This window comes from Motacilla alba, chromosome 7, assembly GCF_015832195.1.
Source record: "Motacilla alba alba isolate MOTALB_02 chromosome 7, Motacilla_alba_V1.0_pri, whole genome shotgun sequence".
Lineage (NCBI taxonomy): Eukaryota > Metazoa > Chordata > Aves > Passeriformes > Motacillidae > Motacilla > Motacilla alba.
Genome location: NC_052022.1, coordinates 36,732,296 through 36,747,267, shown reverse-complemented (window position 1 = coordinate 36,747,267; position 14,972 = coordinate 36,732,296). Strand labels below are relative to the sequence as shown.

The window sequence follows — 14,972 nt, the reverse complement described above, 5'->3', positions numbered from 1 at the left end:
AATTTCAGGGAGAAAGAGATGAGGGCATAAAACACTGGCAGAGAGGAGACACAAGTAAATGTGCTCAGGAGGGACACTCAGGCTGGTCTTCTCCTCATGTTTGGGACCTTTAGCTGGTGAATTCCCACAGGTGGCTGTGTTGTGAATCACCTCTAATCCAGCTGGAAGTTGGAGGATCTGTGAGAAAGCTCCAGACTTTTGGGGTTAATTGTGAGAAGTGTGGAAGGGATTATCAGGAATACAGAAGGAAGGGGAAAAACCATATGGTGGGTGCTGGCCATCAGAGGATGTAGGGCCAAAGCCATGTGAAACCAGGTTTGTTAATTTTGTTCATTCTTACAGAGCTCCCTGTCTGATCCTGTGTGTTGGGGTTTTTTCCTCTCTTTGCAGGATTACATGCAGAACGTTCACGGCAAAGAGATCGACTTGCTGAGAACCACTGTGAAGGTCCCTGGCAAGAGGCCCCCCCGAGCCACATCAGCCTGTGCCCCCATCTCCAGCCCCAAAACCAACGGCCTCTCCAAAGACATGAGCAGTTTACACATCTCGCCAAATTCAGGTAAGGGAAGACCTTGCCAGGGGGGGAAAAATGGGAGAAAAATCTGCATTTCCAGTGTCTGTAGGGAATTACCATGAACAGCTGGGATAGGGATGGATATCTCTCCATAGCTGGAGGTGTTCCAGGCCAGGCTGGTGGTGCTCAGAGCAGCCTGGTGTCGTGGAAGGTCTCCCTGCCCATGGTAGGGGGTGGAATTAGTTGAACTTTAGGATCCCTTCCAACCCAAACCATTCTGGGATTTACAAACCCACGGATGTGGAAGTTTTTAAGCCCTGGCTGCTGATCTGTCCCCCACGAGAGATTCTGAGTTTCTGGGCAGCCTTCAGTGTCTGTCTTTGTGTATTTGTTTCCCTGTACTTGCCAAAGCCCATCATAATTTCACAGTCATTAAAATATGGGAGGAATCTACAATCTCTTAACTAATACTTAGAAAAAGCAAATGCTTTTTGTGGCTTCCTGGTGAGATCCACAGCCCTTCTTTCCACTTTTGGAAAGTTCAATATTCTGCATTCTTCTAACAGCAAGATTCTTCTGTGGAAAGCCTTTTAATTTATTGGAGGAAGTGGTTTATGGCTCCTTCTGAGCTCTAAACAAAGATGTTTATTGTTTGCTGAAGTACTTGTCCATACAGCTAAGTGGATTTTAAAAAATTGCATTAAGGGAGAACGTTTGAGACAATTTATCTTGTAAAATGCACAGCTTGTACAAAACTCATAATGGGCTGGTGGAAGTTCTGTCAGCATGTTTGGGATGACATCCATAAAGTGCCAAGTGCTTTTTGCATTTATGGGTAACGTAGACACCTCCTGCATGAGCCAGCAAAACCATCCCCTCCCTTCTGTCCCTGTGCCAAACCCACCAGGATGAGCAACCCTGGGGTTCCTGGATATTCAGGTGTCTTCTCTTGGATAAAAATGATAATTATCTCATGCTTCATAGAATTAGGCTGATTTGGGTTGGAAAGAATCTTAAATATCATCTAATTCCAGCCCCCAGTCCTTCAAGCCAAGGTGTAATTCCCTGCTTTTTTGAGACATTCCTCTTTATTAGGAGAAAACGGAGAGGTTTTTTTTTTCTTCCAGCTCTGAATGGTGCTGTTTGAGATGGGTTTTTTAAAGTGGTGTCACTGAGCAGACACTCCTGGAGATCTCAGGCTGGGACCTGAGGTGTCTGAAGCCATGATTTCACCAAACCCTTCTTCAGGTTTTGACCTGGCAGAGTTCATAGGAGAAAATTATTCATGGTTGGGTTGGTTTTTTCCAGTTTACTGTATAATTTAGATGACCAGGCGTGGGGAGTGCTTTGGTTTTCACTATACTTCCTAATTTAGGGAAGAAAAGTGCTGGACTGAGTCAATTAACTGCAGGAGAGACATTTCAATAAAGTGATTTCAGCTTTTAACACGTTTGAACACAGTCAAAAATTACTTGATAGCTTCAGAAAAGCAAGTTTCTGGAAGCATATTTAGAGATATGTAAGAATTTAAGGTTTGTAGCATGGAATTTACATATTTTGGCATCTACTTGGTTTGCCAGGTCGCAGGGAAGCTTTCCCTGACAGTTTGCAGCGGGCAGCTCTCGCTGTGTGTGTGCGTCCTGGCCAGCCTGAGGTTTGATCACACAGAAAGGAGTCAGTTATGCCAGAGATTCCAAACGTTGGGAAGTTCAGATAGCGAATTTCAAATAACACTGTGGGAATATCTGGAGCTCCTCTCCTCCCTCTTGGCTTCTTCATCCTCTTGCTTAGAAAAGCTGAAAGACTTTGCTGTTGTTGATGTCTGGTCAGCATCTGCTGCTTGTTACAGGCTTAAAAGCAAACATAAAAAGGAGCTGCTAACCAGTTAAGAATTACTGAAAAGAAAGAAAAGAGAGAAAAGAAGGGAACAGTCTCAAGCCATGCCTGCCTTCTTCACCTGAGCTCTGATGTGGTCAGGGACAGTGGGAGACGGGTGGGAGACCTGTAGGTACTTGGGGCTGGGTTCTGGAGTGGCAGGAGGAGCCCTGGAATATCTGCAGTTCTCTGCCACCCAGCTCAAAACCCCTGGAAATCATCCCTTGCAGGCTGTGCTGCTGCCTCAGAGCTTCCCCTCCCTTGGTAGTGCTGGGAAAAGCGGTGTCTTGAGCCTGTGTGGTGCCTTAAAATGGATCACAGTGCTGAACTTGTCACTTACTGCTTGTCACTGGGAAGTTTTTGTACATGGCTCTGCCACGTGGAGGAGGTTTGGACCAAACAGTAAGAATCAGCACTTCCTATTTTGGTTTTTAGGCCTGTAAATTCACTTTATTTTCTCTGCTTCACATTACCTCGTCCCCAAAAGTAAAATTCTGCTTGGCTTGGTTGGTGCCTTCATTTGACACTTAAGCACTGCTTGGAAGATGCCCCTTAAGGATGGTTTTCCATGCCAACTTTGCCAAGAAATCTATGGATTAAATGCCCATTTGATTGCCCATAACTGGTATTTTAAGTTCATATTTCTGCAAATAGTTTTCTCTGAGTGTAATTTCTTGTGATTCAACCACTCTTCTGATCCCACCACGGTCTGTGAGGCAGCAGAGCAGCTCGAGCTCCTCCTTTTCCTCATCCTTGGGAGTTTCCATTTCAGAGATGTAAAAAACAAAAGAAAAAGAAAACCTACCTTTATGAGAATGTATGAATTGAAAAAACCTCTGGATTACTCTTCCCTGCTGGGTGTCCCCTGGCACAAGGGCTGGGAAAAACACTTTCCCCTTAACATTGAGTCACAGTCCATTGTCAGAGTCGTGGTGGGACAGTGAACAAACTGGAAGTGAAACAGCAGCAGGAAAAAGGAATGTCTTCTGTGCTCTGTCAGAAAGCAGGGAAAGGAGGAGAGGGTTGGGCTGCTCCTGCTGTTACAAAGCCAAGCACCTTGCCTGGAAAAAGGTTGACTTTGGTTTGAAAACTGGTCTCTTCCTGGGTTCTTGGAGGTACAGTGTGGGGTTTATTGTGTAAGAACTGGGATTCTGTGTGGCAGCTTCTCCCAGAAAATACAGAGAGATGCAGGGTTGTTATTTATGTTGCATAGACTTTAAATAACAGGTTGTTAACTGTGGCTTCAGGGAAGGTGCTCACACTTGTAAGCTAACTTGGTAGGAATCTGTGAGCTGGGGGAAGTGGATGTTTACTCCCTTCCATCCAAAATGATGTCACTTCTGTGGTATTTTCACTCCAAGCTGACAAACAATGGTGAAGTAACTGAAATTGAAATTAAATTTACATGGCACGGAGCATCATTCTGTTGATGCAGCTCAGTTGGAAGTCCTTCAGAAAAGTGTAATTCTAGGACTTGCTCAGTTCCAGCTTTCTCTAAGAGCTGGGAGCAGGGCCAGAGTCCTGTCCATCCCACTGGCCAGTGTCTCTGTCCTTTAGGAGCTGGCTCAGCCTGGCTTTGGAGCCAGGAGTGGGTCTAGGTTTCATTCACTCCTGAATTGGGTTGGATTTGAGCTGCTTGACCTGAAGGTGAACTTACTCCTGAAATCTCTCCCAGGAGTCATTTATTTCTTCTCCTCTCCAAACACCCCAAAGCCTGAGCTGCAGCAAGAGCCACTGATGTAGAAAGTTCACGACTAAAAATAGCTTGTGGTGTAGAGATAAATTGTTTCCTGATTAACACTTCATTTAAATAATTTGGTGCTATTAAATTTCCTTAAAATGGTGACTGTACAGTATGTGAAGTATCCCAAAATGTGTTAGTTCCAGGGCCATCGTTAAGTGTGCTGAAGGTTGTTATCTGCTAACTGCTTGTGACATTTCAGATGCTGCAGGAGTGGCAGCTCCACGTTCTTATCACTGTGAGGTTCCTGTCTGTCATTAATTGTGATCATCTATCAAACCCTTGGTGTTTTTTGCAGATCATGTAATAATCTTTTTTAATTGGGGGGTCACTGTGAGGATTCAGATGCTACGATCAGGCTGGTGATGAGTAAAAACGTTTATGGAGCCAAGAGCTCAGAAGCACGGGCAGTTTTCCCAAAGCCTTGGGTGGATCTTGGGTGCCTTTGCAAATAAATGCTGGACTGAGCTCTAAATTCTGGAATTTGCTCTGAATTCTCTGCTCGGGGGTGGCTGAGGGTGGCCTGCTGTGGTTGCTGGCAGTTACCTGTCACCAGCTCTGCGGTCGGGCGAGGGACGCGAGGCGATTTCGCGCCGAACGCTTTGCGCACTTCAGCTCCAGCGCGAGTTTTACGCGCTTGCCACACATCACAAATGCAAGTTTGGCACGCACTTTTGTCACCAATCACCCCAGTCAGTTTTCCATCCGGGTGGCTCTGCTGTTGGTCCGGTGATACACAGCTGCAGCAATGGAAGGAGAAGTTGGCAGTTTGCTCGTTTCAAAGGGAAAAAGCCCAATTTCAAGTGCATCCGAGATTTCCCTTTCATCCCACTAGAGGGGGATCCCTTAAGGTCATTTTCTCTGGTTCCTTTGGATTAGGATTTGCCCTTTCCAGAACTAGTGAAATACAGACTTTCACTGTCAGTATCCCTTAATAATGGGAGAAAAGGAGCAGGGCACATATTAGCAATAATGAAATAAATATTGGATAAAATAACTGCGTTAGTTAAATATTGAGAAAGATGAGTTTGCTGAGATTTTTCTCTTCGGGGGAAAAAAAAAAGGGGAAAATGAGCTGTCTGAGGATCCTTTCTCGACGCGGGCAAACCCCTAATGCTGCTGAGGAGGATGAAGGGTGGCGATGTGTGGTGGAGCTTCAGGCAGGTGACTGGAGCCCGCAGTTGGTGCCCGTTTCCCTCTGGATGATTTTCATGGCTCCGTGGCGCCGTATCCTGGATAAAATCCCAGATCTGCCCTGTCCACCCGATGACATCCCGGTGTCTTGAGGGTCACACGGCGCAGCACGAGCTGGTTGGATGTTCAGACCTTGGCAGAGCTGTCTGTGCTTTTCCCCCCAGTGATTTTAAGGTATTAAAGCCGTCAGGAGGGTTGAAGCTGATTTACCAAACGGGGGAGGGAAGAAAAAAAAAAAAATTCACAAATGTGTTTGGAGTACTGAACTGCCGTTGACATCTAAAGTCCCAACCATGCTGTTTTCCTCCACACTCCAGCAATCAGGACATCCAGCAAACCCATAAAAAACCAAACTAATAGCATGAATATTCAGTGACCTAGAATACTAATTATTGTCATGAATATTAATGTGATCGGACTTGCTTTTTCCTCTTCTCTTTCTCTCTGGCTCGGGTTTGTTGTTTTTTTTTTTTTTTTCCCCTTTATTTTTTTTTTAATTTTTTTTTTTTTTTTCCCACTCAGCCGGCTCTAAAGATGGACCATAATGAGAGCATTTAAGAGAGAGAGCGCTCTCCGCCGTGACAGGGACCGGGGTAATAAGGAGAGCTTGATTAACGTGGCGCACTTGGGGGAGAGATGAGAAGATTCACGTGGGCCTGTTGTGGGGGAGGCAATGAGGCACCGGCGGCTGTGTTGCTGCTCCCTCAGATTAATGAGGCCTAAGAGTGCATTAGGAACAGTGACAAAGGTTTGATCTAATGGGCTCAGTCATTTTTCCTTTGAGTGACAGACGCACAGAAGTAATTGGCTGTGCAGAATGGCAGCTCATTGGCAGTACTTAAGGATACATTATCCCCGTTGTGTGGCCCGCAGAGGCTGTTTATCAAAACTGCTCACACTGCAGACATGCATTCACTTAGCTGCTGTTACAGTGGCAATAGCTATTAAAAAGAGGGGGAGAAAAAAAAAAAAAGGAAAAAAAAAAGTCATCTCGCATTGGTATCTATTGTCTCTTTCGCGAAAATAAACTTTCTTTGTTCTGTTTCCTGGAGAGGCGGTGAATGCCAGCAGAGGTCCCTCCCCACCCCAGGGGGCTCTGGCAGGGCTTGGGGAGGGCTGGAGCCCGTGGGAAGCTCCCAAAGTTAGCCCAGTCCAGCACTCAGGTAGGACTGCCACCCCCTCTCCAGTTCCATTATTAATAATTCCCACAGACAGTGGAAGGGATTAGGAAGCACTGTACATCCTTTGCCTCAGGTACCTGCCTCGCAATGATTTGGATCTCTGCGGCTGTTTTTCGCAAAGTTAAATCCACGGTTCCTGTCGGGATTCACAGCCAAATAAGAGCAACACAAAGCAGAATTTTTGCCAGCAAAACACTCACCTCTGGGTCTTAAAGCTGCAGTCCCTGAACAAGCAGGTATCTTCAATCAGAACTTGCCCAGAAAGCCAAGGGTGTCTTATTTATTACTGTTATTTGTTAAAACTACAGAAAAATAATAATAATACTAATCTGCCTGCCAGGAAAGGAAAGCAGACTTTGATCCCAGCAGAATAAATAGTCGGGGATCTCGAGCAGAAGCCCGCGGTGAAGATCTTGGGTTTAACTTTCTTTTAGAAGAGATGTCTCCTCTGATGACTTAATTTTCCTCCACACTTGCTGTGTTGCTTTGGCATGCTCTGAGAATAATAGCTTTCCTCGTTATACTCCCAGCACCACGTCCTTCACTGCCAGGATATTTCTTGGCACTGCCTTGTTTGTTCATTAGTATTGACCCCGCTCGGTCTGAGCGCTGCTGATCGAGCCCCGTTCGGCAGGGATGGAGATGGAAGGGCTTCCTCTAGGAATAGCTGCTTGTCCTGAGGAATTGTGTTGAGTAAATAAATGCTTCTGGAAGAAAGAAGCCTTAAAACTAAGTTAAACTCACGAGCGAGTTTGCTGCTGCAGTGCTGAAAGCGATTGTCAGCGTGCCGGGGGAAAGTTGCGGCGCTGGAACCAGCGTGGTTTGGAAAGATTTTTGTCGCAGAGTCACAGTGGTTCGGGTTGGAAGGGACCTGAAATATCATCTGTTTCCAACCCTGCCCCTCACTCCTTCTTGTTTTATGTGTGAGGAGCCTCAGGGAATTTCAGGGGCCTGATAAAGCCAGGGCAGAGACCTTGAGCTGCTCGCACACTACCATCGGGATGGAACAGAACCCGTGACAATACTTGAAGGGATTTCACCCCCCCTGAAGAACCTGGCTATGAAATTTAGAGCTCTTCAGGTCCCAGAGTCTCCTCAGAACACAGCCAGACGCCTGGGCAATGCCTCCCTTCCCAGCATGGGACTCTCCTCAGTGGCAGAGGCAGGGAGCTGTAAGCAGCTGTTTCCCCAGATTTCAGTGCAGCGCACGGTCTCCAGAGTGGGCACAGGATGCCCCTGGCAGAGATGGATGCTGAGGCAGCAAAGTAATGGAACCCAGGAGAACCATCCCCAAATGTTGCTGGTGCCAAGGTTCGTATCTGTAGGTGAGAGAGAGGCAGGAAGCACAGCTGGGATGGTCAGACACTCCTCAGGAAAGGTTTGCCCACTGGAAAGGTTTCTGCTCACCTCTGGGAATTCATTCTGAGCATGCTGCAGGATGGGAAGGGAATGCTTCCCATCTCTTTGCAGCCAGCAGTGGGGCTTCTCCCTTTCCACCCTGAAGAGACTCGAGGGAGCAGTGTGGGTTTGGAAGGGGCATCCACAGCCAATCTAACCTACTTGACAGTGCCTGGTGCTGAATTAGAGGGCATTTCAAGAATAGGCAGAATTCCTGCAACACAAATTGACCCAACATGATTTGAAACAATTAACCCTCTGATATCAAGAGTCAGGATTTCCTGACCCACAACTCTAATGTATTTTTCATTAGTTCTAACAGCTGGTGAGCGCAGCCCTCTGGCCTTAAGAGCTTTATTTCCTTCTCTTTTTCTTTTTTTTTTTTTGGAAGAGAAACCGTCGTGAGCATGAGGAGCTTGGCACAAATGAAACATGGTGAAAGCAGAGCAGTAGAACTGCAGTTTATCTGATTCAGTCTTTCTGTGCAGCCCCCTGTGAGCCTCATACGCTGCTGCTTCATGGAAAAATACAGTTCTGCTTCACAACTCCTGCTCTGGCTGCTCATCTCATAAATCCAGGAGTGTATTAGTTGCACTTGTGAATGTAACTTCTGGTAGCTGATTTGTTTGGAGGAAATCACAGATGTGGCTGCAGCAGGGAATGGAAATCATTTGTGCCCAGTATTGTTTGTGTCACTTGTGTCTCACTTCTCAGGGTCTGCTTGTGAATTGTATTCGTTCTGCATTTGTAATGAGTGGGTGGTGTAGTTGGTGAAGGCTTGAACTGATGTGTCTGTTCCACTAACCTGTGATGATTCAAAGGATTGTTAAGTTAAAACCCAGCAAAAGAGGGATTGCAGACATGCTGTCCCTCACACTGTTCCATTACAGGAGCAAACATGACCAAAACCATGAGTGGTTTATTTTTGGTTGGACAAGTCAGTGCATATATATAAGCCAGCATTTCTATTAACCTTAATTGCATATTTTAATACCATTTTTACAACAGACCTTTTGGCTTTTACCTATTAGACACACACTGCTCACATCTTGTCGGGTCCTGTGTTTGTATGAATCCTGGTTATTTTCATTTCACTTCTTAAGTCTTGCATTTCTGCTCTGTTGTTTTGGAAATCTGAAGGGCTGTGTGTTGAGAAGCCAGAGTGACTCCCTTGTTCTCCTTCTGCCCCCGTGTGTGTTTCCCTCAGCTTCTCCGCTCTCCTTGGCTTAATTCCTCTTTGCAGTGTTTTACACTGAATAAATGAGTATTTAAATGGGATTTCGTGTGAGCACGCTCACTTTTCTTAGGGGCTCGTCTGCTGAGCAGTGGCCGAACCTGGAAATTACCTTGAATCTTAATTTGGATGGGTTTTGTGGGGCTTAATTGTTTGAACGTTTTGTAAGCGCGGCCGTAACGGGGTGTTTTATAACATCAGAAAAGATACTTTTAATAAAGCTGTCTAGAGCTAGAAAGAGGAACTCTTTCTTTGATGCTCCTTTGGTAGATGAAAACATTTTTGTTCAATAGGAGACCAGCATCTTTTTTTTTTGCTCATTTGAGACAAGTTCTGGCAACATACTGATATTCATTCAAATATAAATGCCATATTCCCTTTGAAATGCAAATTGTTTAAAGAAAAATAGCATATGGTAGAGGTAAGTACCTTTTCAAATCAGCTCCCACACTTTAGGGATGTGAGTACAGCTAAAATTATTCTTTGGAAAGAATCTGGAGCCTTTGACACATTGAAGCTTGAACTAATCAAGGCTTCCCAGTAAGCATATACACATATCCATATCAAGGAAACAGTGCTGAGAATACATGGATTAGCATAGTAATTTAACTGCCCCCTGCTAATCAACTTAAGCAACCAGCTGATGCATGCAGGATGCATTTGAAGAGGCAACTCTTTCACAGCTCCAGCGTGGGCCAGGTAGCAGAGCAGGAGCTTGGGGTCGGTGTGAAGATGGGTATCTGTCCTTGGCTGTGGGGACAAGAGGTGCAGGATGTAAAGGCTTCACGTGCCTGACCCAGCCTACAGGCTTTGCTGTTCATGGATCAGGGAACCACGGAATGGTTTGGGCTGGAAGGACCCTTAAACCTCATCTGGTCCAACCCCCCTGCCCTGGGTAGGGACATCTTCAGCATTTTCACTGGGTACTGCTGGCCTCCTCTTCTTCACTGTCTCCAGCTTGTCTGCTGAAACGCTGAGGTGGTTTCCAGGCTTTATCCCTGAGGAAAATTAAAGGACTTGCCAGGTCTGGTTTGGGGTTTGCCCATTGTAGATGTGAAGAACTTTGGGACTGTGTTGGAGAAGCGCTCGCAAGAGCAGCAGTCCTTGTTTTGGGGTGGCAGCTTTAGTGCCTAGTGTGGGATTCATGTCCTGCAGTTGCACTGAGAAGTGGAAAAATCGGAGCTGGATTGGGAAATGATGATTTTAAAACAAGGTTCTAAGTAACAAGTTCGTGCTAGAGCTGAGCATATCAAGGAGGGGAACAGGAAAGGAAAGGCACGCTATTTTCTGTAGTCTGGCCCTTCTGATGTCTGCTGATGGATGCTGGCTTGATGGTCTGACATGTCATGAAAATGCACACCTTGCAGCACCTGGACAAAGTGGGATTTAATCCTGAATAAATAAATACTTCTATGTTACATAAAAGTTGCAGGATAAAGGTTACCAGGCTGTGGCAGTGGGAAAGGGGGAGCTGGGCAGGGTTCCTCACAGTTCAGTCGAGTGTCACATGAATGCACTTGGCACTTGTTTTGTGCTAGCAGCCCATACCTTTCAGAGAGGTGCAGGGGAAGAAAAATTCTTCTTTGATTCCCAGAATAAGTCACTTCTCAGCAGGTTCATGTCACAGTGAGGGGCTGGAGCTTCCTCAGATGGCAGTAAGGTGAGAGGAGAGCTTTTGGTGCTGACATGATGACACAGAACTCTAGATGGTCTCTTCTCAAGGTGTTGGTTTTGCATCATGGTCAGAAGGTGATGGGGCACTTGTGTTCAAAAGCTTGTGGGTTGGGTAGAAGATGTCTGCAAAAAAATATCACCACTTGTGTTGTGTCTGTGTTGGCCTAAATCTTGAGTTTGTAGAACCCACTCGGTCTCAAACTCTTGTCACTCACATCAACCATTCCCTTTAATTTGGTGGATCATCAGAACAATTTATTAATATTCATCATTTCTCCGGACTGTGAAAAGCAGAGGAAAAGGGGATTTCAAAGCGAGCATCACGGATGCTGATTTGGAAGAAGAGATTTCTTTTAAGGCAGCCAAAATACAACTTTTGTCAGCTCATGTTTTCATTTTCTGTTGTGATTTTAAAATACTAAATTGCAATTTAGTCCTCTGCTCTGTAGTCTCATGCCTTGGGAGGTCCCAACATGGTTCCAAAACCCACCTTGGACTTTGCGTAATGAAACAAATGAGATTTTCTGTCTATGTATTTCATGTCTGCAAAGCAGGGATTGCCAGGCAGAAGTTCTGGAGGGCTGAGTAAGTACATTGAAGACACAGATACTGTGATGGATCTGTGTTAAGGACTAAAGAGGAGATTTTGTCTTGGGAAAGGGGAGGAGAGAAAGGGACAATTATGCCAACTCTAATAAACACAAAGTAGTTCACTAAGCTCTGCTGTCTTCCCAAAGGCTGCTCTGGGAAAAGACATAATGATAGAACTGGGAGTCAGGAGATCTGGGTTTTATTTTCAAGTCTGCCACAATCTTCCTTTGTGGCCCTGGGTCATTTAACCTCTGAAAAATGGGGGAAATGATAGCAGATAATTAACAACCTCACAGGAGCATTGAAAATTAATTCATTAATTTTTCTGAACTCATCAGTAGAAGGTGCAATGGAAATGCAAAGTGTGAGGGTGCGTTATAACACTGCGTCTGTTCCTTTCCCTTTGCATGTGTTTTTTAAGAGTGTTCTTCAATCCAGAGAGGACCTGTGGGGCACCTTTAGAGAGCCTGCCACGAGGAATGAAACTGGCGCTGTAAATTCTTTGTGGCTTTATGATATGCAAGGCCCGTTGCTAGGGATGGAGTAGAATGGGCTCAGAACCCAGAACTGTGGAGCAGGTTTTGGCCCGTAGCAAGTTGTAAGTAAGACCATCAGAAACCTGAGGTTCTGGAAAGGTTTTAATTGTTTCTGCTCTAAAATGTAGTCAACCAGATCCCACTTGTCCTCTTTTATGGTGAGAAACCTGTCCCTGTCACTCCCCCTTGCACACAGCTCCTGGCATTTTAATGTCCTAGGCTTCAGTGATTGTGAAAATACAGAAGTGTTTACTGAGGAAAGGCTGTTCTTTGTGTGTCCCCTTTTGTGTCACGTTCCTGGGACCAGCCCCAGGAATGATACTTGCAGTCAGTCAGTCCAATGTCTGCTTTGTGTCACGATGTTCTTTTAAAATTAAATGTCCAAGAAAGTTTTTTTCCTCCCTTGGTCTGTCAGTGCTGGCAGTCCTTTGCTCCCCATCAGTGTGTTCTTGGGGGCCATACCTGTGTCAGGTATTATTTAGAGGCATATTGTTTTAAACTCTTGGAGTTGGCTCAGTTGTATAAACAGTGGCTTTTTAGGAATAAATTGATGTGGCATTCACATCCTCTGAAGAATCCCTTTGCCCAGGATTTTTCTCCTGGGAAGCTGAGGTGCCTCAGAGAAAAGGAAAACAATTCTGATCTCATTTGCTTCTCCTGTGTTGTGCTCCTGTGGAATGTGTTTGGAGATGGTTTACACACAGGTGATTGTTTCACTGCATTCTGCTGTGAGTTGTTTTGGCTCTTTGGCCAAGCTGTGTTGGGACTCTGGAAAGAGTCACGAGTTTTCATTATTATCTTTTTAGGATTCAGTAAGTGTCATTTCTGCATTCTTTAGTATAGCATAGTATTCTTTAATATAATATCGTGTCATAAAGTAATAAATTAACCTTCTGAGCACATGGAGTCAGGTTCATCACTCCTGCCTTTGTCGGGACATTTCCCAGCAAATACAATAAAATTGATTTTCTGTGCCCAGCCTAACAAGCAGAGAAGCTCCAGAGAGTGTGCCTAGTAGCAGAGTGGTGGAAGACCATGTTTCCCAGAAGGTGAATGAACAGAATGAGGTGATACCATGAAAAATTTGGCTTTTTGTCTTCTTAGCTGGATTTGAGCTGGTCTCAGGACCGTCAGCTCCGGCACTTCAGGGAGGGTCATTGTGTGGGTGAAGTAACCCCTTATTTCTGCTCATTAAGACCCCCCCCCCCCATCCATCCTGTCACAAAATCCCTTCTGTGCTCTCTATTGACACGATTTGTTTTCCCTTTGTGCCTAGGGAACGTGACTACTAGCACATCTGTGTCTCAGATGGCCAGTGGGATCAGTCTGGTGTCCTTCAACAGCCGCCCGGACGGTATGCACCAGCGCTCCTACTCGGTCTCCAGTGCAGATCAGTGGAGCGAGGCCACAGTCATTGCCAACTCTGGCATTAGCAGTGGTAAGAAACCTGGAGCTCTGGGGGGTTCACGTGCCTTGGGGTGAAGGGGGACTTTGGTGCTCTTGGTTTTTTTTCAAAAGGGAAAAAAAAAGGACATGAAATGGTGCCCGCCCCGTTGCGGTGTCGGGTGGTGAACTTGCGGAGTCTGAGGGAAAATTGGAATTAGAAGAAAAGGGATGGATTAACTTTTGGCATTAACTTTTTTCACGTGGGCACGGAGTGACAGGGCAAGGGGGAATGAATGGCTTTAAACTGAAAGAGAGGAGGTTTAGCTTGGATATTTAGGGAAAATTCCTTCCCTGAGAGGATGGTGAGGCCCTGCCGAGGTTGCCCAGAGCAGCTGTGGCTGCCCTGGAAGTGTCCAAGGCCAGGCTGGATGGGACTTGGAGCAGCCTGAAAGAATTCTGTGATTGTTTTTTCAACATGAAGAGCTAATGTAGTTGCAATACTGCTTAATTTTAATTTCAGATACATAATCATACGATCCCAGAATGGTCTGGGTCGGAAGGGACCTTCAAGCCCATCTTCTCTTGCCATGGGCAGGGACACCTTCCACTATTCCAGGTTGCTCCAAGCCCCATCCAGCCTGGCCCTGGACACTGCCAGGAGTGGAGCAGCCACATAATGTGTGTTGTTTGCTTGATACTCAGATTCCTTGCCCTGTGTGATGGATATTAGCAGTAAATGACCCTCCACATCTTCTCCTCAGCGTGTTCTTTCTCTGCTGTGCTCTTGCTCCATTGCCTGCACACTCCTGGCACACTCATAGTGTTTCCTCTGTGGAGCATTTAACAGCATTAAAAGGAGCAGACACTATTCCTGGTGGTGTTTTGGAATTATTAGATTGTAGCAATAATTGTTTTTAAAGGGTAGGTGTGATATTTGCTATCAGACCAGGGTGAACAGGTCAGGAGAAAGGGGAGGAATGCTGTTTTTGATGGCTGCCCCTAAAATGGGAACAGTTGGGGGAATATGTGAGCTATTTCACATGTCCTACATATATCTCTGTGTCTGTAGAAGGTCTGAATCTGAGTATAGCCCTGAGAGCATCTCTGGACAGGTTTTTAGTGCCACCCTAGGAGAACAGAGGGTTTGAAATCATGATCACAGTGTTTCAGAGTGACATTAACTATCAAATTCATACCTAGCAAAGCACAGACCTTTTCCTGGAGCTCTAAACATGGGGGCAGCACCTTCAGGAGAATTTGCATTGAAATGGTCCAGATGTTGCCTGAGAATTTTCTGGTTGAGCCTCGCAGGAAGGCAGGCATGTTGTGAAGCAGCGCAGTGAAACAAATGCTTCAGCCCTGTTTTCTTCTGTGTCCACCCACCTCACCCACTCCTGGTTAGGCTTTTAGGGGAGGCAGCATTGCCCTGCATGGATGCTGTGCTGGTTTCCCACTTAAAATCATACATTTTCTGCCTCTTTTTCCCGAACTGCTTGGTCATTTTAATCCACCCCAACTCCACCTCCCTTTTGAAAGGCTAGACAAAAATTTGGGCTTTTTTGTGCCTTTTATCCTGTAGCTTTTCTAAGGCAAGATGAAGAATGTTGAGTGCTGGCTGTAGGGGGAAAGCAGGAGCTGTAGGCTGCAG

General features: G+C 45.7%; 1 protein-coding gene across 12 annotated transcripts in view; it reads left to right on the top strand.

Annotated features, from left to right (window-relative positions):
- The window catches only part of AGAP1 (ArfGAP with GTPase domain, ankyrin repeat and PH domain 1), a 308,025-nt gene that overhangs the window by 199,700 nt on the left and 93,353 nt on the right, over positions 1-14,972 (top strand). For 10 of the 12 annotated variants that reach the window (XM_038142032.1, XM_038142030.1, XM_038142029.1 and 7 more), the window contains 2 exons: positions 391-559; positions 13,215-13,376. In XM_038142032.1, coding sequence (XP_037997960.1) covers positions 391-559; positions 13,215-13,376 — 331 coding nt within the window. The remainder of the gene's footprint in view (positions 1-390; positions 560-13,214; positions 13,377-14,972) is intronic. The other 2 variants (XM_038142034.1, XM_038142027.1) reach the window with 1 other exon arrangement.